Source organism: Hemicordylus capensis, chromosome 4 (genome assembly GCF_027244095.1).
Source record: "Hemicordylus capensis ecotype Gifberg chromosome 4, rHemCap1.1.pri, whole genome shotgun sequence".
Taxonomy (NCBI): domain Eukaryota; kingdom Metazoa; phylum Chordata; class Lepidosauria; order Squamata; family Cordylidae; genus Hemicordylus; species Hemicordylus capensis.
In genome coordinates, this window is record NC_069660.1 from 253,915 (window position 1) to 276,178 (window position 22,264).

Here is a 22,264-nt window from a genome sequence, read left to right on the forward strand (position 1 = left end):
AGCGTCTCCAGGGCCGAGAGAGATGCCTGCCTGCACAGACCCTGGAGAAGCCACTGCCAGTCTGCATGGCTGGGAATATGGCAGCTTCCCATGTCCCTGTGCCTCCACCATCGAACCAGGAGAGCCCCCCTGAATGGGCCACCAGCAGCACAGGACAGGTTGCCTCCTCCGGGGCTCACCCATGATGATCCTGAGTGCCCGAGAGGCCGCCCTTGTTTCTGCTCATCCCTGCTAGGCAATGGGGGGGGGGGCACTCTTCTCCCTGGCTGCTGCCTGCAGACCGATGCCACTCCCCCCACATGGGCCACCTGGAGAGGAGGAGGAGGAGGAGGAGGAGGAGGAGGCCTTGCCCCAGCTCCGCCCCCCAGAGTGCTGCTCTCTCCCAGGGGGACTGCAGGCCACGGCTTCACGGTGGAGCTGTGCGGGGGGTGGGGTGGGGGGGGGATGCCGACCCCCGTGGGGGCAGCAGCTGAGGGGCGCTGGTGGCAGGCAGGCAGGCAGGGCAGTCCTGGGCGGCATTCCCAGGCGCAGGAATCTCCCTGGCACCACTTGGTGACTCAGGGAAGATGCCTGAGCAGGTTCCTCCTTCCTCCTCTTGAGTAGGAAGAAGAAGAGCCCGCCCTGTGGAGGGAGGGGGCCATTCAGCGGGGCGGGCACCTGCCCAGCGGCAGACTGCCAGGATCCGCCAAAGGCCGAGGAGGAGGAGGAGGAAGCAAGGCGGGAATGTTTTCCTGGCAGGAGGCAATCGAGGATGAAGAAGCTGAAGCTCCTCCGCGGCTGAATCGACTCCAAACCGGAAAGTCAGCCTGGCAGATACTGTCTGCCCCGAAAACAGGGAGGGGAGGGCAGGGGAGGGGACTCCAAGCCAGCCAGCCAGCCAGCCAGCCAGGTCTTTCTTGGGCATCTGCGGGGTGGCAGCCCTGCCCGCCCGCCCCCCGCCCGCAGGAGCCGCTCCCGAGACTGTGGCTGCTGCTGCTGCCGCCGGAGCAGCAAAAGGGGGAGGCGGCTCCTCGAGCCTGGGTGAGAGACTGACGAGTGTCCCGAGCAGGCAGCAGCAGCAGCAGCCAGGCTGGCTGGCTGGGGGGAGCCCCCCCCCGACTCAGCGGGGGGGGGGGGCAGGGAGGGGGCCCAGCCGGGCTGAGAGGAGTGACTGGCGCCTTCGTCAGGAGGACGGGGGGGGCATCGATCCGTGCCTGTCTGTGTCTCCCACTTGCCCTTTGGGGAGCCAAGAAGGCCTGGAAGGGGCCGGACCCGGGCAGGAGGGACGCGGCCCTGCCCCAAGGGGGGCGCTGCAGTTCCCAGCAGCGCCAGGCCCCCCCTCCGCCTGAGGCCCGGGGAAGCCAGCTGGCCTCTGCTGCCCCAGCTGCTCAGGAAGAGGATGGCGGGCCGGCCGGGGCAGGTGGGCAGAGGCAGCCAGGAGGCCAAACAGGCCAAAGCGAGCCCGAGGGGTGTGGCCATGGCCAGAGTGTGAGCCAGTCTTGGGTTCGAGTCTCCTCTCACGGCCAGGGCTGCCTTCCTCGCTGCCTCTCAGCTCAGTGACCCTGCAAGGCAGGACCACCGGCTGGGCCTGCATTGTGCCCCACACCGGGAGGCAGGGCAGGGTGGGGACACAGGGCGGCGCGCCCCAAAGCAGCACTGCAGGGCGGCTGAGCCGGGTGAGGCGGAAGCTGCCGCTTCTCCCCTGCGGTTTCCTCATCTTTGGGATGACTCTTTGCCTTGGATTCCACAGAGGAAGTCCTGCATGTCATCCTGGAGCAAGGGAGGGAATGCACTTCCTCTGAGTAAACAAGGATGGCTTCTCCTCCCACGGCTGCATCTCCCTCTGAACAGGAAAATTGGCCTTGCGCAGCCACTGATTATTATAGGAACTGGCTAATTGCACCCGAGTAGTTATACAGGGCTCAGCTGTGGGTGCCTCACACCACTTCACACCCAGCTCAGCCGGCAGCAGCAGCAGAGCTGTGAGGAAGCCCAGCCGTGCTTGAGAGGAAGACACCGAGATGGCCGGTGAGTGTCCTGCCCCTGTCGTCCCCGTCCCCCCCACCACCACCACAGTCCTGCTTCCTAGGCTGGGCAAGGGGGAGGCAGCCTTGGGGGCATCGCCTGTGAGCAAAGGGCAGCTGGCCTCTGAGAGGAGGAGGAGGAGGAGGAGGAGGAGGAGGAGGAGGAGGAGGAGGTCTGGCAGCTCATAAGAACAGCCGTGCTGGATCAGGCCCCTCAAGGAGGCCCATCTAGTCCAGCATCCTGTTTCGCACAGTGGCCCACCAGATGCCGCTGGAAGCCACAGGCAGGAGTTGAAAGGGGCCAGCCCTCTCCCCTGTTGTGTCTCCCCAGCAGCTGGTGCTCAGAGGCATCCTGCCTTGGAGGCTGGAAGTGGCCTAGAGCCCTCAGACTATTAGCCATTGATAACTCCCCCATGAAGTTATCCAAACCCCTCTTCAAGCCTTCAAGGTTGTTGGCTGTCACCACATCTTGTGGCAGGGAATTCCACAAGTTGATTATGCATTGTGTGAAAAAATACCACCATTTGCTAGTCCTAAATTTCCTGGCAATCAATTTCATGGGATGACCCCTGGTTCTAGTGTGATGTGAGAGGGAGAAGAATTTCTCTCTATCCACTTGTTCCACACCATGCATGATTTTATAGACCTCGATCATGTCTCCCTGCAGTCGTCTTTTTTCTAAACTAAAAAGCCCCAGGTGTTGTATCCTTGCCTCATAAGGAAGGTGCTGTAGGCCCCTGATCATCTTGGTTGCCCTCTTCTGCACCTTTTCCAGTTCTACAATGTCCTTTTTTAGATGTGGTGACCAGAATTGTATGCAGTACTCCAAGTGTGGTCGCACCGTAGTTTTGCATAAGGGCACTATAATATTAGGCGTTTTATTTTCAATCCCCTTCCTAATGATCCCTAGCATGGAATTGACCTTTTTCACAGCTGCCTCACACTGAGTTGACACTTTCAATAGGCTGTCCACCACAACCCCAAGATCTCTCTTCTGGTCATTCACCAACAGCTCAGATCCCATCAGTGTATACTTGAAGTTGGGGTTTCTCCTCCCAATGTGCATCACTTGACACTTGCCAACATTGCACCACATTTGCCACTTTGTCGCCCACTCACCCAGTTTAGAGAGATCCCTTTGAAGCTTTTCACAATCCATTTTGGATTTCACTACCCAAAAGAGTTTGGTATCATCTGCAAATTTGGCCACCTCCCTGCTTACTCCTGCTTCTAGATTATTTATGATTTTAAAAAACCCACTCTTCCTCCAAGGAGCCCAGAGCGGTGTACTGTACACTTAGGTTTCTCCTCACAACAACCCTGTGAAGAAGGTTAGGCTGAGAGAGAAGTGACTGGCTCAGAGTCACCAAGCTAGTTTCATGGCTGAATGGGGATTTGAATTCGGGTCTCCCCGGTCCTAGTCCAGCACTCTAGCCACTACACCACGCTGGCTCATTAAAATTAAAATTAGAAAGCACCGGTCCCAGTCCAGATCCCTGGGGGACCCCACTTCTTACTTCCCTCCATTGTGAAAACTCTCCATTTATACCTACCCTCTGTTTCCTGTCTTTCAACCAGTTAGCAATCCACACATGGACTTGTCCCTTTATTCCATGACCGCTAAGTTTCCTCAGCAGTCTTTGATGAGGAACTTTGTCAAAGGTTTTTTGGAAGTCCAGGTAGACTATGTCAACTGGATCATCCACACACTCGTTGACACCCTCAAAGAACTCCAAAAGGTTGGTCAGGCAAGATTTCCCTTTGCGGAAGCCATGCTGGTTCACTCCCAGCAGGGCCTGTTCTTCTAGGTGCTTTACAATTTTATCCTTGAGGATGCTTTCCATTAATTTGCCTGGAACGGACGTTAGGCTAACCGGCCTGTAATTTCCCGGATCGCCCCTGGGTCCCTTTTTGAAAGTCGGTGTTACATTGGCTACTTTCCAGTCCTCCGGTACAGAACCTGATTGCAGGGATAAGTTATATTTTAACAAGGAGGTTGGCAATTTCACGTTTGAGTTCTTTGAGGACTCGTGGATGGATGCCGTCCGGCCCTGGCAATTTGTTAGTTTTCATTTTTTCCAGACAGTTTAGAACATCATCTCTTGTCACTTCTATCTGACTCAGTTCTTTAGCCTCCATCCCTGAAAAGCCTGGTTCAGGAACAGGTATACGTGCAGTATCCTATGCCGTGAAGACGGATGCAAGGAACGGAGCCAGTGTGGTGTAGTGGTTAGAGTGCTGGACCACGACCGGGGAGACCTGAGTTCAAATCCCCATTCAGCCATAAAACTAGCTTGGTGACTCTGAGCCAGTCACTTCTCTCTCAGCCTAATCTACTTCACAGGGTTGTTGTGAGGAGAAACCTAAGTATGTAGTACACCACTCTGGGCTCCTTGGAGGAAGAGTGGGATATAAATGCAAAATAACAACAACAACAACAACAACTCATTTAGCTTCTCTGCAACCTCCTCCTTAATAGTCCCTTTCACTCCCTCATTGTCTAATGGTCCAACCACCTCCCTGGCAGTTTTCCTGCATCTGATGTATTTAAATAAGTTTTTGTTATTTCCATTGATGCTTTTAGCTAAATGTTCCTCATACTCTCTATTTGCCTCCCTTATTGTCACCTTGCATTTCTTTTGCCAGAGTTTGTGTTCCTTTCTCTTACCTTCATTTGGGCAGGCCTTCCAATTTCCGAAGGAAGCCTTCTTCTTCCCTTCTATAGCTTCCTTGATGTTACCTGTTAGCCATGCTGGCATCCTCCTGGACTTAGTGTTACCTTTCCTCCTTTTGGGCATACAATCTAATTGGGCTTCAAGTATTGCGGTTTTGAATAAACTCCATGCATTCTGGAGCGAAGTGACTCTCCTGATTTCCCTCCTCAGCTTTCTTTTCACCATACTCCTCATTTTAGAGAAGTTTCCTCTTCTGAAATTCAAAATGTCTGCGTTGGACTTCTTTGGTGATTCTCTCCCCGCATGTATGCTGAATTTGATGGCACTATGGTCACTGTTCCCTTAAGGGTCGATGTCACTGACATCCCGCACCAGGTGCTTGGTGCCACTCAGGATTAAATCCAAGGTCGCCTTCTCTCTGGTTGCTTCCATGACCAACTGTTCTAGGGCACAGTCATTTAGCGTATCTAGAAATTTGACCTCTTTGTCCTGACCTGACTGTGAATTTACCCAGTCTATGTGTTGGTAATTGAAGTCACCCATTATTACTGCCCTGCCTCTCCTTGATGCCTCCCCGATTTCCTCCTGCAACTCCCAGTCATTGTCGGCGTTTTGATCTGGAGGGCGATAGCACATCCCCAGTAGCACGTTCCCTTTCCGGCCTTGTATAGTCACCCACAGGGTTTCTGTGTAGGACTCTGGTCCACCCAGGTTTTCAAGCTTGTTAGATTCTATCCCTTCTTTAACATACAGTGCTACTCCACCTCCAAGGCGCCCCTCCCTGTCTTTTCTATAGAGTTCATACCCAGGGAGAAGAGTGTCCCACTGGTTCTTACTGTTCCACCATGTTTCTGTTATGCCCACTATGTCTATTTCTGCGTTAGCAACCAAGCACTCCAGCTCACCCATCTTGGCTCAGAGGCTTCTGGCATTGGCATACAAGCCCCTATATGCTGAATCTCTCACCTGATGTATGCTATCTTTCTTTTGACTCTTTGACCAGCTGGCACAGCCTCCCGCCTGCTCTTTATGCGGTTCTGCTCTGTCCCCTTCTGTTTTATCTGAAACCTTTGCACCCTCGCACTTTACAGGATGGCTTTTGACAAATGGGATACTGCCCAGCTCCCATCGGCTGCTCCCCAGGCGTCATTTTAAAAGCTGCTCTGCAACCTTTTTGATTTTAAGCACCAGTAGTAGTCTGGTTCCATCTTGGTTCAAGTGCAGCCCGTCCCTTTTGTACAGGCCTTGCTTGCCCCAAAATGTGTCCCAGTGCCTAACAAATCTAAACCCCTCCTCCCGACACCAACGTCTCGTCCATGCATTGAAACCCCTCAGCTCTGCCTGTCTCACTGTACCTGCGTGTGGAACAGGTAGCATTTCTGAGAATGCTACCTTGGGGGTCCTGGACTTCAAAATGCGGTAGCCTAAATTTGGCTTCCAGGACCTCCCAACTGCATTTCCCCACATCGTTGGTGCCGACGTGCACCACGACAGCTGTCTCCTCCCCAGCACTGCCTAGGAGCCTGTGTAGACGCCGCGTGATGTCCGCAACCTTCGCACCAGGCAGGCAAGTCACCGTGCGGTCAACACGCGGGTCACAAACCCATCTCTCTATCCCCCTAATGATCGAATCACCCACTACAAGGAGGCCCCCACCCCCCAGAGGAGTATCCCCTGTGCGAGAGGATCTGGGCTCATCATCCGTGGAAGGGGTCCCTTCTAAAGGAGCATTTCCCTCTTCCTCAGACCGATGTCCTCCTCGCCCAAGACTTTAATTCTCCCTGACAGCAGAGGAGCTACCAGCCCTGGAGTGGGATGCCTCTATCACGTCCCCGAAGGTGTCGTCCACATGCCTCTCTGTCTCCCTGAGCTTCTCCAGATCCGCCACCTTGGTCTCAAGGGAACGAACTTGTTCCCTGAGAGCCAGGAGCTCCTTGCAGTGAGCACACACCCATGACTTCTGCCCATGGGGCAAACAGTCATACATGTGGCACTCTGTGCAATACACTGGGAAGTGCCCCCTCCCCTGCTGGCCTTCTATCTTCATACTGGTTTTGTTGGCTGTTTACAGTATTTAGAGATAGCTTATTAGAAGGATAGTTCTCAGCTGTAATGGTCAGCTATTTAACTGTCCAAATAGCCTTTCTCAGGAATATGAGGGTGGATTTTGTACTTAACTTCTCTTCTCCACCGGGTTCCTTGTGATCACAGGGGCTTGTTCCAGGCTCCCCCACAAACTTCCTGCTAAACTCCTGCTAAACTCCAACATCCTGTTTCCTATCCCTGTTTACTATGCTCTGGGGCCTTCACCTCTTATGTAGAGAGTAGGCTTCAAACTGAGACACAGGATGTGTCTCAAAGGAATGTGGGGCCTCCCCCAGCCCTAGCTGACTCCACCCCCTCCAGGCATGGAAAAACGAAAACACAGGAGTTTGCTAGCCCTGGCAAATGCTAGCCCTGGCAAATCACACACACACACACACACACTATGCTGGCCTTGGCAAATAACATACACACAGACTAGGACTTATCCCTTAAAGAGAAACCAGCCCCTCAAAATCTCCCCTGCTCCTGTTAGTTAGTTTAAAGGGGGGAAAGGCTAGATGTTGTTGATTAGAAAAGCTTGCTCGCCTCCTGAAGCCGCTCTTGCTCTTCCCAGAGTAGGCTTCAAACTGGGGGGCTGTGCCAGAGGCCTGGCAGCCCTTTCCCATGGGAGGCTTCGTGGCTGGGGCCCAAAGGGCCTGGTGTGCATGCCCAGCCGCCCAGCCCTTGGAAGCTCTCCCCGGAGAGTCTGCCTGAGGGGAGGCCTTGATCCCCTCCTGGCTGCCACCTCCCTCCCTTTCCTTGGAGGCCGCTGGGCCTGCCCCTGCCCCAGGCGCCTCTCACGCTGGCCTCTCGCTTCGCAGCCCTGACCCCAACACACATCAGCTGGCAGGTGCCAGACAACACACAGGCACACCGGACCAGCCGCTTTGCCTGCACGGAGCTGGTGCTTCGCCGTGGGCAGGTCTTCACCGTGACGCTCTACTTCAACAAGACTCCCCAGGCTGGGGAGAGCCTGGCCTTCATCGTAGAGACAGGTAAGGCCCCAGCAGCCCCCCCCAACCTGCAGAGAGTGGGGGGCCCCTCTCCCAGGGCCCCCCTCCTTCACAGGCAGGCTGCAGCCCTGCAAGCCTCTGAGGGGGGCCCCTTCCACTGCCCACCACTGCTGCAGCCGCCACCTCCATCTGCCTTCCCGTCTGTGGTCTGTGGGCTCTTGGCTGCACTGTTCAGCCACAGGTTTCAACACACACACGCACACACCGGACGCTGACAAAGCACCGCCCCCCCCCGCATCGGAAGAATGGGGCTCCCATCCACAGAGGCAGCTGCAACCTGGAAGCCTAGGATTTTGCTGCTGGGAGGGACCCTGGAGGGCCTCTCGCCCAGCCCCCTCCCTGCTCAGTGCAGGAAACGGCTCAAGCGTCCCTGGTACATGGGCTGCCCAGCCTCTGTTTGGAGACACATGCACACACCCCAGCAAAGGAGAGCCTGCTGCTGCATGAGGCAGGCTGTTCCACTGTCTCACAGCTTCTCTGGCCAGGAAACTCTTTGGTCTCCAGACCTGTCACCTGTTCCAGTTTGCCAGCAGCCTTCTTAAAATGTGGGGCCCCAAACTGGATCCCTTCTTGGCTCCAAGCAGAAGGGACGAGGTCTCCGCCTCAAAGGCCCCAGGAAAGGACTCTTGGCCGTGCTGTGCTCACCACGGAAGCCTCTCTGCCCATGAGCCTAGCAGCCCACCAGCGGCGGCCCAAGCGAGGGGAGATCGCCCCCACCCACCACACTAGTGCAACGAGGCCCCTGAGGGCCACAGCCTGCCCCAGGGCAGTGCTGGCAGCAAGCTGAAGGCTCCTGACGTCCAGGCCGTGGGGGCGGGGGCGGGGAGGAGAGAACAAGCTGGTGGTGGGGGCTGCTGGACTGGGGGTGCCCCCTGACGCTGCCTTGCCTCCCTCCCCTCTGCCTGGCAGGGACGGCCCCGTCCGAGGCCCACCACACCCGGGCTGCGTTTGCCGTCTCCAGCGGCCTGGTGGGGGGCAGCTGGAGCGCCGCGCAAGGCTCCTGCCAGAGCAACTACGTGAACTTCTCCCTGGCCAGTCCAGCCACGGCGGCCATCGGGCGCTACAAGCTGTACCTCCAGGTGACCAGCGGCAGCCAGGTGCAGGCCAGGTTCCTGGGGCAGTTCATCATGCTCTTCAACCCCTGGTGCACAGGTAAGAGGCCGCTCGGCCGGCACAGGCAGGCAGCAGCAGCAGCAGCAGCACCCCAGCGGAGGCTGGTGGGGCGTCTCCCTGGCGGCAACTGCGAGGACAAGGGCCGGCCGAAGGGAGCTGCTGCCAGTCTGTGTGGACCGGACTGAGCGCGAGGGGGAGCCAAGGGCCTGACGCGGGGGGAGGCGGCTGCCTCTGTGCCTGCAGCCCAGCAGCCCTGCCTCGCGCCTCTGCCTCCTCCGCCTCCTCCTCGGACGGACGTGCTGCTGCTGAGGAAGCCCTGCCTTGGGTGCCCCACAGAGGCCCCTGCTCAGGAGGAGGAGGAGGGCCCTCTGGGAAGGTTGCTCTGGAGCCTCCCCCAAGCTCAGGCCTGCCTGGGAGTCGCTGTGCAGGGTGGGCTCCTTCCTCCTCCTCCGGGGGGGGGGCAGGCCCAGCCGCCGGCCTCCTTCAGGCCTCCTTGGGTGAAGGCTGGGTGTGCTCACCAGCTGGGGAACCCGGGGACAGTCCCCAGCGGAGGCCAGGCTCCCTCTCCAGCAAGGAGCCCCCCCCCCAGGGCCATTGGCTGCAGCTGCGGCTGCTGCTTGGCAACCCGACACGGAGGCACTTTCTCCTGTTGCTGCTGGGGCAGACTCTGGGCATCGCCGGCCGGCCGCCTGGCCTCTGGGGGCTGCTGCTGCTCCTCCTGGGAGGATGGGGCTTGGAGTGATCCCAGCCCTGGCTGAGCCAGGCAGACGAGTGGGGAGCCCGGCCAGGAATGCGCTGCCACTTCCACACCCACCCCGGAGGCTTCTGCAGAGCCAGGAAGCAGCAGCAGCTTCCGCCTTTGGCTCCGGCTGGCTGGGCGGCCTCCCTCCCTCCCTCTCAGCCACCTTCCCAAGGTGTGGGCCTTGGCAGCCAGCAGAGAAGGCTGCTCAGCACCAGGCACAGCTGAGACATGTCTGGCCCGGTGAGGCAAGTTGCACTTAGGAAACGGCTGCCTGCTGAGTCTGGCCATTGGTTCCTCTAGCCCAGAACGGGCTGCTTGGACTGGCAGCATCTCTCCAGGGTTTCATGCAGAGGAGGGTCTTCCTCGCCCTGCCTGGAGATGGTGCCCGGACCTTCTGCATGCAAGCAGGGGAGCCCTTCCCCATAGGATGCTGCTGCTCCTCAGGCCCCCACAGGCCACAGCTGAGCAGGGGGCAGGGAGTCCACAGCTGTCTTTCCCACAGTATGTCTGGGGGGCAGGATTTGAACTGGCTTCATCCCATCCCCAGAGGAGCGGCAGCCACCGCCAAGGCCAGGCTGGCTCCTCGTGCCTGGTCTGGGGAGGGAAGGCAAGCCCAGCTGGCCTCCTTCTGGCCGCTGTTGCTCGCCAGACGGCCCTCGCCCAGCGCAGGGTGGCCAGTGCCCGCCTGCCAGCCAGCCCCTCGGCCATTTCCTGCCCAGCGTGGCCAGCCGGCCTCCTCCTGCTTGCTGGCATTGGGCGTGACACCAGACCCCCCCCCGCCCCCCCGGCTCTCAGCCCAGCTCTCTGCCCCGCAGCGGACCTGGTCTACATGGACAATGAGGCGGAGAGGCAGGAATACGTCCTGAATGAAAACGGCATCATCTTTGTGGGCAACGCCCAGTATATCGAGGCGCGAGGCTGGTACTTTGGGCAGGTAAAGGCTGAGGACTCTCCCGGGGGGAGGAGGAGGGGGTTGCCGCTGCAAGCTGCCCTCCTGCACACACAGCCGGCTGGCTTTCCTCCCCCCACCCTTGAGCGGCGGGGGGGGGGGTCTTGGGCAGCCTGTGGGTGCCAGGACTGCCCTCCGCAGGGCTCCAAGGACGAAGGGCAGCTGCGGAGGGAGGCAAGGATTCGGGGCCAGCAATGGGCCTGTCGGGCCCGGAGGGTGGGGTGGGAACCAAGGAGCAGCTCGAAAGGTGGCCCCCAGGGGCTGCTCGGCCCCCAATGCTGCCTGCAGGGCCGTGGGCCGGTGACCAGGAAGCCACTCAGGCTGCCCCGATGGTGGCAGCCAGAGAGGGCCCCCAGGCCCCCGCCCCCTTCCAGCCCAGCCAGGTTGGGAAAAGGCCGTTCCCTGGGACCCTCCAGCGCATAGACAGAGGCTGCGAGGGGGGCTTCCGCTTCGGGAAGGGGGCCACTTCCAAAGACGCCTTCTCAAAGGTCTGGGGGCGCAGTGCCTGGCTGGGACAAGAAGCAGAAAGGGAGGCAAGCCGGGGTGGGGGGTCACCAGGAGGGGCTGCTGAACTGGCTGGCCTGGGGCAGTCCGGAGAGGGCGTCCTCCGCCTGGGGGGAGCTGTCTCTGGACAGGGACCAGACCCTCCTCCCGAAGGGAAGCCTCCTGTGGCCCCAAGGAACGGGGCCCTCCAGACACCGGGCGGCTTCCCTGCCCCGTCTGGGGGTCAGGGGCTGAAGAGGCCCAGGAGAGGGGGCGAGGCGGCGGCTGCTGCTGCTGCGGAGGCTGTCCCTGCAGGAGCCCCCCTGTGCGGGGGTCTTGGCTGGGGCCCGGGCCCAAGAGCCGCCGTCCCTAGGCCAGCCAGACCCCTTAGGAGTGCAGTGCTGGCACCTGGGGCAGGGACCCTCCCCGGCCCCCTCTCGGGACTGGGCCCCCGTCTGTGGCAAGAGCACCCCAGGGCACCCCCCGCCCCGTCCAGGGGGAGCCCCGCCTCCTCTGGGTCTGGCCAATCCCTGGCAGACCCAGCCTCGGGAGGGGAGGGCTGCGGGGCCTGCCCTCCGGCCCTGATGGGGGCTGCTGCCGCCCGCCTCTCCTCCTGCCAGTGCCAAGAGAACATCCTGAACCTGGCCCTCCTGCTTCTGGACCTGAGCCTCTACCACCGCCAGGACCCAGCGGGCGACACGTCTCGCAGGAGCGACCCGAGATACGTGGCCCGAGTGGTCAGCTCCATGGTGAGCCCGAGGCCCGCGCCCCCCCAGCCCTGCCCCACGGGGCCCGGCCCAGCCCAGCCCTCCCGCTGCTCACGCCTTGCTCTCTCGCCCTCCAGGTCAACGCCAACGACAACGACAACGGGGTGCTGGAGGGCAAATGGAACGAGTCGTTTGCTCACCACGAAAACCCCTCCCGCTGGGACAGCAGCGTGGCCATCCTCCGGCAGTGGGTGAACAACCGCTACAGCGCCGTCAAGTATGGCCAGTGCTGGGTCTTTGCCGGAGTGGCGGGCACAGGTATGGGGGCGCCCACGGGGGGGTGTGTGTGTGTGAGCGGCCCCTGGGGCCAGGCTGCGGCGGGCCTGACGTCGGGGGCCTCTTTCGCGCCCTCCCTCCCGCTCTCCTCCTAGTCCTGCGAAGCCTGGGCGTACCCACCCGCATGATCACCAACTTCAATTCTGCTCACGACTCGGACAGGACCCTGAGTATCGACAAGTACTATGACCCCTCAGGCAAGAGCCTCAAGATGGGCCAGGACTCCACCTGGTAAGTGCAGCGTGTGCAGCCTCTGCTGGGGGGCTTGGGGGGTGAGGCTGCTTTGACCCCTGACCCCCCCCAACCCAAGCAGGTGCAGGACTCTGCCATGGCAGCCCAACGCCTGAGGAAGGTTGGGGAGCAGACGCCTCTGGGAAGCAGGAAGGCTCAGAAGAGGCCCCCTCCCTTGAGGGTGTGGGCAGCCCACGGGGGGACTCCTCCTCCCCCCCCCAGCCACCTGGGATGTGGAGCTCCTTCCGACAGTCACTTCCAGTCACTGCATGTGGGCGGTGGCCAAGACAGACAGCTGCTGGCGGGGAAAGGCTCCCTGGGCTAGTGCAGAGGGTGGGGTGCGATCCAGTTAAGCATCTGGGTACACGACCACCCAGGACGCAGCCTGGATGCCGCAGCCGGTGCTATTCCGTCATCAGCCAGAGAGCACGACGTCCAGGGGCCTCTTCCCAGAGGCTGGCTCTGCCTTCCCAGCCACGCAGCGCCTCCATGCAGGTTCCCAGTGAATCCAGGGAGCTCGTAACAAACTGACCCTTCAAAAACAAAGGCACACCAAGACAGGTTGGAAAATCTGGCACGACAGCCTCCCACCAGTCAGCAACACTCAAAGGAGGAGCAACCACTCCCCCGCCACCTGCCAGCAGACATTCAAAAGATGTGGGTGGGAGGCCCCACTTTCTCAGCCCCAAAGGCTGGCTCCAGGGCACAATGCCCACCCCACATGTTTCCAGACTCTGGGGCCTGGGCCAATGCCCGGAGGTGCCTCACAGTGTACCTGGAGCAAGTGGAGAGCACACGGGCAGAAGCCGCTTCCTGGGGGTTGGGCGCCTGGAGGAAGGTCCCAGAGAGGCCACCTCTTCTAGCCAGCCTGCCTCTCCCAGGCTCAGGGTCTGGCTTGCCTGGAGCTGCTGCCTCTGTGACTCATACTAATGGGGCAGGCAGATGGGAGCATTCAGATCAAGGCCCCCCAGCCTCCCCCCTCCCCACATATTGGGTCAGCCTTGGCCTTGGGCACTCACCTCTGCTCCTCCACCCCTTCAGGGATTACCATGTCTGGAATGAATGTTGGTTCATTCGGCGCGATCTGGGCACAGCCTTCTGTGGCTGGCAGGTGGTAGATTCCACCCCCCAAGAGAAAAGCCAAGGTAAGGCCTCCCCCAGCCCCACTCCTCCTCCTCCTCCTCCAGGATGGGGAGGGCCCAGGTTCCCCAGGGGGCAGCCCCCACTGCAGCCTTCTGCTCGCCTTGCCTCCTTCCAGGCCTCTACCAGTGTGGGCCCACCTCAGTCATGGCCGTCAAGCAAGGAGATGTCCGGCTGCAGTATGACACGGCGTTCGTCTTCACTGAGGTGAATGCCGATATCAACCGATGGGTGGTCTATCCAAACGGAAACCGGGTCCGAGTTTATTGTGACACTTCGTCCATTGGCACAGCCATCAGCACCAAAGCCGTGGGCAGCAACCAGCGGGTGGACATCACCAACAATTACAAGTACCCAGAAGGTGAGTCGGTGGCTCGGCTTCCCTCTTGCAGGATCCGCCTTCCTGCCAGTTCCTGAGGTGGCCCTCTCCCGTGGGCTTCCGGGGATTCCTGCACTGTAAGCGTGTGCCCCACTTAGCTCATTAGCTTGCCCAGCTTTCGTTCTTTTTTTAGAAAAGCTAAGCTCTGGCCCTTGTAGAAGCGGAGTTCAGGAGCACAACATACAGTCACTCTTCTGTTCAGCCGCTGGGCTTCGAGGAGGACAGGTGAAGCCAAGGAGGCTGCCTGGGAGAGGTCCACAAGAAGTCACACACCCACCCCCCCCCCCGCCCCCCCCGGAAAGTCAGCAAGGGATCTCTGTAGGGCAGTTGAGAGGAGAGTTTGAGTGTGATGTAAATCACTGCCTGTCTGTGTACTGTCAGGTTTCTGGCTCTAAAGTGCAATCCATTCTAGGCCTGCCTGCTTAGAAGGAAGTACCATGGGTTTCAATCAGATTTTCTCCCAAGTAAGTGTGCATAGGATTGCAGCCTTAACTGAAAAGCTCAGTATTTTTTTGTTCTGTTGCTGCTATTAATATCTCAAACTTAGTGTAGTTTTCATTTGTTTTCTATAGATAGTGAGCCGGGTCTCACGATCGGTGAGACCCGGTTTGGTGAGCTGAGCGGGGAGAACAGGCTCAGCCCGCTCACGATCGGGGAGGGAGCCCTGGGTGGCCGGATCGGCCGCCCACACCATTGCCGGCTCCGTGATGGAGCTGCCGGGGGCTGGGGGGAGCGGGGGCCGATCGGCCCCTGGAAGCTCCAGCATGCCCTGCGTGAGTGTGCAAGGCAGGCTGGTGAGAACCCCGGAGCCGGAAGGCGGCTTTTGGCCTCCCCTCTGGGGGTCTGCTCGCGAGTAGTCACGGCGCAGAGCCGCGCTGTGGCTACTCACGAGCAGGAAGCCCTGGTTTGCGGAGCGCTCGCTCCGCAAATGCGGGCTATAGGGAGGGCTACAAAAGCAGGCTAGCCGCTTGTAAGCCACCAGGCTCGCTTGCAAGCCCGGTGGTTTACACGATCAGCAAAAGTTGGGCTAGGCTCTCCTAGCCCGATTTCTGCTGATCGTGAGAATCGCCCCATTAATTGTTTCTGTGGGTTTTTAAAAACTTTTTTTGCTTAAAGCCCCCATGAATTCTCTCTGCCCCCCCCCGCTCTTTTCCAGCCTATACCAGTGTTCTAAATCAAAAGAGGCATTCTGGAGTGACGCTTTATGTTCTTATCTCAGGATGTAAAAGGCTCAAGCATGAAAGCCTTAATCCCTGGCACCAGTTCTGTAGGGCCAATTGTGGAATTAAGTGGTGATCATCACCCCAGCTAGGCAGGGGTGTATCTAGGGGCGAGGGGGCCTGTGTTTGCCTCCCTCTCCGGTGGCCCCTCGGAGTGAGGGAGATAATGAAGAAAATAGGGGGGAGGTGCCGCTGGGGGCCCCGGGTTCTTTGAACCCATCCGCTCAATTTTAGCTACACTCCTGTGGTGATGAAAATGCACTCAGCGCTGCTCCTCAGTGTGAGCGTTATTTAATATCTTCACCAATCTTATTTGGTATCTTCACCTTCAATAAATAGCATATTTAAATTAGCATATTTATTCACCAATAAATAGTATATTCAGGTACTGGGAAATGGAGTGGGGGGGTGGTGAGGAATCCAGGACAGCAGTGCACGGGGAGAGCCCCCGGCCCAAAGCAGCCCGACTCAGCCCCCGGCCTCCGCCTCTAGCCATGCGCTTCCTTCTACTCTCCCTCCCCCCCCGCCAATTAATTCCTGGGACTGGCTGGCACTCAGCTAAGAATGAACTGCTCTCTTAATTAATTTCTCGCCTGCTTACTGGAGCTGGAGAGCAGCCAGAGCAGCACCCCTTTTCACGGGGCAGAGCGAGGCAGTCAGAAGCCTGGCTGGAGCCAGGAAGCGGCAGGGAGGGAGGCGGGAGGAGTCGGCCAGCAGCCCCACGGCTTCTCCGTGGGAGGTCAGTCAGCAAACATAGCGACAGGGGAGGAGCCCGGTACCCCTAGATTGCCAGAAGGCTGGGGGTGTCATTCCTCCTTTCCTGAAGGAACTGAAGGGCCGTCAGAGGGGAGGGTGCTGTGGATCAAACCCTGGAGGAGAAGAAGAGGGTCCTCCAGATCTGGGGGGTGGGGGGCTTGTGCCATCATGCCAACAGGTGGGACAAGACGGCCCCTCCAAGCTGACTGACCGGGTGCAAATAAATGCAAGCAGATGCCCCCTGGGACACCAAAGGGAATGCCAGCGGGCAGCCCCACAGAAGAGCCCCTGTTGGGTCGTCTCACCTGAGAGGAACCACTAGATACAGACATCCGGCAGCTGGAGCAGAAAAGCCCCCTGGAAACCGAAGGGCAGTGAGGCATAATTCTTAGGAAAGGGGCGGAAAGCAAAACAGGCGGGATCCTGGCCTCGCGGTCTAAATTCCATGCCACGGAGCCAGCAAAGAGGGAGATCAGGCCTGCTGTGGCCACTAGGCAGAGGGGGGAGGCCGGTCCTCCCGGAGAAAGACCGACCGGAGGGACACCTTTGGAGCTTGGAAGAACAACTGGCTAGGAAGGACCGGCATGCCAGCAGAGGAGAGAAAAGCGGAGGCATCCGCCTGCCTCTTTGTGATCTGCCCCACACAGGCTCCCCCCCCCCCCCCCAGTACTCGGGCTAAGCCTGAATGGCTTTCCCCCCTAAAGGATTTGACGACGAGGACGTAGTTAGGTTAGGCCTGTCAGTCCGTCAGGAAAAGAGCTAAATGGATCTCCCATGTGCAGAAGCAGTATACCGCTGACTACCCGAGGCTGGTGGTGGCAATTAAATTAAATTAAGCGCCCCGCTGTGGCAGGCAGGAGGCTGGCCTGGCTCCACCGGCCTCTTGCCGGCTCGGCCCTTCAGCACAGCCCGGGCCTGGCCTGCTGCCCGCCCGCCCTCCCACCACCACCAGCAGCACGTGCTTGGGGCACAGCCACGGGCGGCCTGTTTGCTTTGGCCCGAGGAGGCGCTTCTCACGTCCCACCTGCAGCCGTCCGGGCTGGGGCGCTGGCTGGGCGCCGCCGCCGCCTTCCCGGAACAACACCTGGGAGGAGAAAGGAAGGGCGGAGGGGGGAGCTCGCGGGGCGGGCGGGCGGGCGGGAGGCGCCTCCTCCGGGTTCGGCCGCCTTGGTGAAGATCCAGCTGAAAGGGCGGGGGGCGCCGGGGCGGGCGTGACAAATTAGGGGCGGCGGCGGCGGCGGCGGCCAGTCTCTCCATCTTTATCTAGGCAGAGCGCTTCGGGCCCTTCTTTCCGGGGGGAAGCGGCATCTCTTCGCCGTCTTCGTCTCTCGGATTGCGCTTGGCGAGCTGCTGGCCGGGTGTGGGCAGGGAGGGAGGGAGGGAGGGCGCCCCCTGCCTGCAGCACGTGCGCGTGTGGGGCGACGGGGGGACAGGGCAGGGGGCACCACACGGGGGGGGGGGGCTTGTGCCAGCACCCCCCCCCCACCACGCCAGCCTCGCTGCGCCCCTGCGGAGACCTCGCCCTCGGAGGGCTCTGCGCCAAGCGAGACGGAGGCCGCGGGGAGGGAGAAGCCTGGCCTGGCCTGGCCTCCTCGGACAAGCAGCGGCAGAGCGGGCCTCCCCCTCCCCCTCCCCCCCCCCGAGCAAGGGCGCCGGCTGGGTGTTCTCAAGGGCTCGGGGGGCTGCAGTCACTCACTCACACGCACCCCGCCGCGGGCGGCACGTCCCTCCCGCCCTAATTGTAACGTTGGGCTCTGGAATGTGGCCGGGACACGTTCCCTGGTTGCGAAGCCGCCGCCGCCGCCGCCGCAGCCCTTGGCTGACTTCCCGGCTCCAAACCCCGGCACTTTGCGGCGGGGGTCGGGGTGGCGGGCCGGGAGCAGGGAGCAGCCCCCCCCCCCCCGCGGCTCGCAGAGGAGAGTCCGCCCGCGCTCCTGTGGCTGGAGCGCCGGCCTAAGCGCGGCGAGACCCCCCCGGTTCGAACGCGCCCTCAGGCCACGGGCCCGCCAGCCCTGCTCAGGGCCCTGGCCGCTGCCTGCCAGTGTCGAGGAGGGTGCGCAGGAGGAGCGGGACGGACCCAGGCTCTGGCCTGGAGGTGCCGCCTCCTCCTCCTCCTCCTGCTGCTGGGCCGTGCGTGCTGTGGGCTGCCGAGGAAGCAGCTCTTTCCTTCGGCGCCGGGGAAACCAACGGACAGCCGCGTGCTGAGGAAATGCCTCCTCCTCTGCGAAGCGACCCGTGTCCCAGGAGCTGCTGCGCGGCAAGAGGCGTTTCTTCGGCGTGGCGGGCAGCTCAGCGCGGCGTCTGTTTGAGCAGACAAGGTCACTCGCTTGCTTCGCGGAGGAGGAGCGCCCGCCCAGAGCAGGCCGCCTCGGCTGGCAAGAGGCGCCTCGGAGATGCCGCTAAGATTGGGGGGACGGTCTTCATCCCTGGCCTCCCCCGCACACGCCCCAAGAAGCAGGAGCCGCAGCGCCCACGTCGGGCCAGTCTTGAAGCAGCCGGGTGCCCAGGACACAAGATCATCCCTGCGGGATCAGGCCCAAGGAGGCCCTTCTAGTCCAGCACCCCGTTTTGCACAGTGGCCCACCCGATGCCGCCTCTGGGAAGCCCACTGGCAGGAGCTGAAAGGGGCTGCCCTCTCTCCTGCCGTGGCTCCCCTGCAATTGGTAGCCAGAGAGGCACCCCCGCCCGCCCCGAGGCTGGAGGCGGCCTACAGCCCTCCGACTGAAGGCAGTCCTCCACACCAGCAGCTGTTCCATCTCCCACCTCACTTGTCCTAGCTGGGGGGCAGGGGGAGGGAGGGAGGGGGGCACAGCTCTGCTGCTCTGGCCGACCTGGTGACTTGAGAGCTGGGAGGCCCGGTGAGGCTGGCGGCTGATGGGTTGTCTTCCATCCACACAGGCTCTGCAGAGGAAAGAAGTGTCTATAAAAAGGCCTGTGCTGCCATGTCTGGGGCCAGCCCCACAGCACGGCCTGCAAATGCCCCCGGAGAAGATCCCGCCTCCCCCGAGCTGATTACACGCCCAGGAATCTTTGGGAAATTCAAGCTGGTTCAGCCCCCTGTGCTGGGCAAAGACATCCGCCTGATCCTCACCCTGGCCAATCTGTCCACGGCGCCCAAGACAGTCACCGTGAACCTGAGCGTGTCGACTGTCCTCTACACCCGGGCGGCCGTCAAAGAGATCCTGAAGGAGACGACCACTCTGGCCCTGGGCTCTCAAGAAGGTAGTTGCCAACACCCACGGCTGCGGGTCAGAGACGCCTTCCCGGCAAAGGGAGGGGTGCTGGGCTCCGGGTGTGGATGCCTGGGGGCTCGCCATGTCTGGGCCCCCCTTGCAATGCTGGGGGCTCACTGAGCACCTGCCAGCAGCCCCCCCTTGCCCCACATGTGCTCAGAAGCTCCTGCGAGGCGCCTCTCACGCCGTGCCCCACTCGCGACCAGCCTGTGGTGGGGGGGTGGAGTGTGGCACTGCCCCCTGCTCCTGCCCCCCAAGCTGCCCGCTCCAGGCCCAGGTGGGACAGGGACGCGGTGCCTGTCGGACATCCCGGGCACCAGCATCATGGCGCTCAGGGGGCAGCTAAGAAGGGGCCCGTTCCCAGGCAGGCGTCAGTGGCACTCTGTGTGGGGCAGAGAGGAAAGGCCGCCAGCCCCATCCTGGCCCCGGAGCTGGCCTCTCCAAGGAAGCGGCAGGCGGGGAGGGGGAGGAGATCTCTCCGGCCCAGGAAAGGAGCCGAGTTCTAGCCAGGCATCGCCCACTGGGGGCGCTGCCAAGGGAGAAAGCAGCCCCTCCCGCCTCCTTCCCCTGGTGGCCACAGCATGGCTGGGGGTCTCTGGGCGGGCTCTGCTGCCCTGGCGTGCCGCCAATGAGCAAGGGGCCCGGTTCCCCCTCCCTCCCCGCCTGCCTTCCAGAGAAGCACCTTCCGCTGCGGATCACCTACGGCCACTACGGTGGGTCCCTGACAGATGACAAGAAGATCCTGGTGACAGCCTTGTGTGACGTCTTGGAGGGAGTGAAGCTGTTGGTGGAGAAGGCCATCACCTTGGAGAGTCCCAACATCTCCATTGCGGTGAGAGCCCCCCCCCCGCTCCCCAACCCCTCCAAAGGCTTCTGGGCGATGCCCTGCTCAGCCCAGCACCTGTGGCCTCTGGTGCCTGGCTTATGGGCCCAGCGGGGAGGGCCTGCCTCTCCCCCCCGCATCTCCTGTCCCCCCCCCCCCGCTCTGGAGCTCCGAGCCTGGGTCCCAGCCATGAATCATCGCCCAGCTAGGAGCCTTTTCACGGTCTGCAGGAGAATCTGTCCGTGGCCTGCCCTACACTTCTACGTGGCAGCAAGCAGCTCCCTCGCGCTCTCATTGGGGCAGGGTTCTTCTTGCCTTTATCTGCAGGGCAGAAGAGGGTGGGGCAGCAGGGGCAGCTGGGCTCCCCCCCCCCCCGGTCCTGCTCACCTGCATCCCCCTCTGCTGTACGCTCGGGATCACGCAGAGGCCTTCCTAGCCCGGCTCCTGCCTGCAGCCGCACAAGCACGCAGCTGGGCCCACGACCCTCCAGCCCCTCCGGTGTCAGGGTTTGGGTTAGGGGGAGGGAGCACTCTGGTGAGCCCCACAGCTGCCTGGCTTTGGGCTCTTGCTCAGATCGGGGGGTTGTCTCCTATCCTGGCTGTAGGTCCCCCACGATGTGGCCGTGAATAAGCCGGCCACCGCAGAGATCTCCTACAGCAACCCACTCCCGGAGCCTGTGGACGACTGCGTGCTGCTGGTGACCCTCATGGGCCAGGTGGTCAAGATCAAGTGAGTGGGGCTGGGAAGTGGGGCTCTTCCCCCCCCCCGGGTGTTTCTCGTCCCATCCCCCCCCCATGTTTGCACTGGGCAAGCTGAGCTCGGGCTGTGGCAGGCATGAGTGGGGAGACCCTGCCAGGCCCCCAGCGGGTCTCTCTCTGCCTCCTCCCTCTCCCCCACTTCTGGGGAAGGGGGCCGCTCCAAGCTCTCAGGGGGTGAGGGAGGAGCCCCACAGCGGCAGCAGCAGCAGGAGGCACGGAGCGGGCAGGAGCCCGCTTGCTGGGTGGGAGGGAAGGGGCCCTTTGCCTGCCTCCCTCTTCCGAGCCCTGGGCAAGGAGGAAGCTTGCTCTGCGGCAATGGGCCTTGGCGAAGCGGAGCCCCCTCCCAGCAGGGGCCTTTCCTGCCTCGGCTGGAGCCATCGGGGGCCACCCTTGCTAGAGGCCCCCCCCGCCCTGCTCACGGCTCTCTTTCTCCCCCCCCCCCCCGCTTCCAGTGTGGCAGGGCTGGCGCCTGGGGAGCGATCCCAGATCTACTTCGAATTCACGCCCCGCAGCGCAGGAGCCATGCAGTTGCACGCGGACTTCTCCTGCAACAAGTTCCAGCACATCAAGAGCTTCGCGCTCATGACCGTGGCTGCCGCCGGGGGGGCCCCGTGATGCCCGCCGAGGGGGGAGGGAGGCTGTCCTGGCCCGGCACTCCCATTAAAGCCACTTGGCCAAGCAGAAGAGGGCCGTGTCTGCCGGTGCCTTCCTTCCTTCCTTCCTTCCGCAGGGAGCTGGAGCCCTGCTCACCAGGGCGGGGGCTGCCTTTGCTCTTCCGGGGGTGGGGGGTGGATATGCTGGACAAGGGGCTGCTTCTCCCAAACAGGGCCGGAGGGCAGCCCCTCCCTGGCTCGATCTCAGGTGTTGCCTCCCCACCTGGGGGCAGCTGGCCTCTCCTTCGGGACACTGAGCCCCCTCCTGTGGGCACAAGCGGGGGGGGGGGGGCGGCAGCTGGCTCTCTTTGATGGTTGACATTTCTCTCCTGCTCTTGCTCTCAGGAGCCCAGAGCACTGTACATGGCTGGGTTTATCCTCACCACAACCCTGTGAGGTAGGCTAGCCTGAGAGACAAAAAGGGATTGGCTCAGAGTCACCCTGGGAGTTTCGTGGCCGCATGAGGATTTGAACTCACGCCTCTCTCTAACCGCCAGACCCTGCTGGTCCCGGCCAGTCCCCTTTGCCTCCCCCAGCTGCCCCTCCCAATTCGGGTGGGGAGCCGCCTTCTCCGGCTGGTGCTGCCTGTCGCGCCGGATGCTTTTCTTCTTCTTGGCTGGCTGCCACAGAGCCCTGTGCAGAGCTGGGCTTGCTGGGAAGGAGCCTGCAGAGGCAGCCCCTGCCCACCTCCCCCGGGCCCCTCCAGCCCCACCCCGCCAGCAGCCCAGATGCTCTCCTCCCTGCAGCTGCCGCGGGCCAGGCGGCTGCCTGTGCGCAGAGTGTGGAGGGCCGAGGGGCCTGGCCCACGAGGGAGGCTGCCGAGAGGCCCCTCAGGGCTGGCCCTCTCTCTGGCCGGAGCCTGCACTGCCCCGCCCCACCCCTCCCGGCCCCGTCCTCTGCCTGCCTCCTGGCCTGGAGCACAAGACAACCTTCAGGCCTGGGTTCAGCCCTGCTGCGGGATCAGG

At 61.6% G+C, this 22,264-nt stretch overlaps 1 protein-coding gene across 1 annotated transcript; it reads left to right on the forward strand.

Annotated features, from left to right (window-relative positions):
• Window positions 1–473: 473 nt before the first annotated feature.
• On the forward strand, window positions 474–21,332 carry LOC128324575 (protein-glutamine gamma-glutamyltransferase E-like). Its single transcript, XM_053249307.1, has 14 exons — window positions 474–800; window positions 1,730–2,007; window positions 7,585–7,758; window positions 8,686–8,928; window positions 10,447–10,565; window positions 11,684–11,812; window positions 11,908–12,088; window positions 12,202–12,337; window positions 13,379–13,482; window positions 13,596–13,838; window positions 18,731–19,054; window positions 19,740–19,897; window positions 20,493–20,617; window positions 21,099–21,332. Exons 2-14 carry the CDS (start codon window positions 2,001–2,003, stop codon window positions 21,259–21,261), a joined length of 2,106 nt encoding a protein of 701 aa, XP_053105282.1. The 5' UTR covers window positions 474–800; window positions 1,730–2,000; the 3' UTR covers window positions 21,262–21,332.
• The last annotated feature ends 932 nt before the right edge of the window (window positions 21,333–22,264 follow it).

What these genes read in the sequence shown, in the direction of transcription:
- LOC128324575 (XM_053249307.1), top strand. An exon ending in CCCCCAAGAGAAAAGCCAAG is followed by an intron (nt 13,483 to 13,595) that starts GTAAGGCCTCCC and finishes GCCTCCTTCCAG; the next exon opens with GCCTCTACCAGTGTGGGCCC. An exon ending in GGCCAGGTGGTCAAGATCAA is followed by an intron (nt 20,618 to 21,098) that starts GTGAGTGGGGCT and finishes CCCCGCTTCCAG; the next exon opens with TGTGGCAGGGCTGGCGCCTG.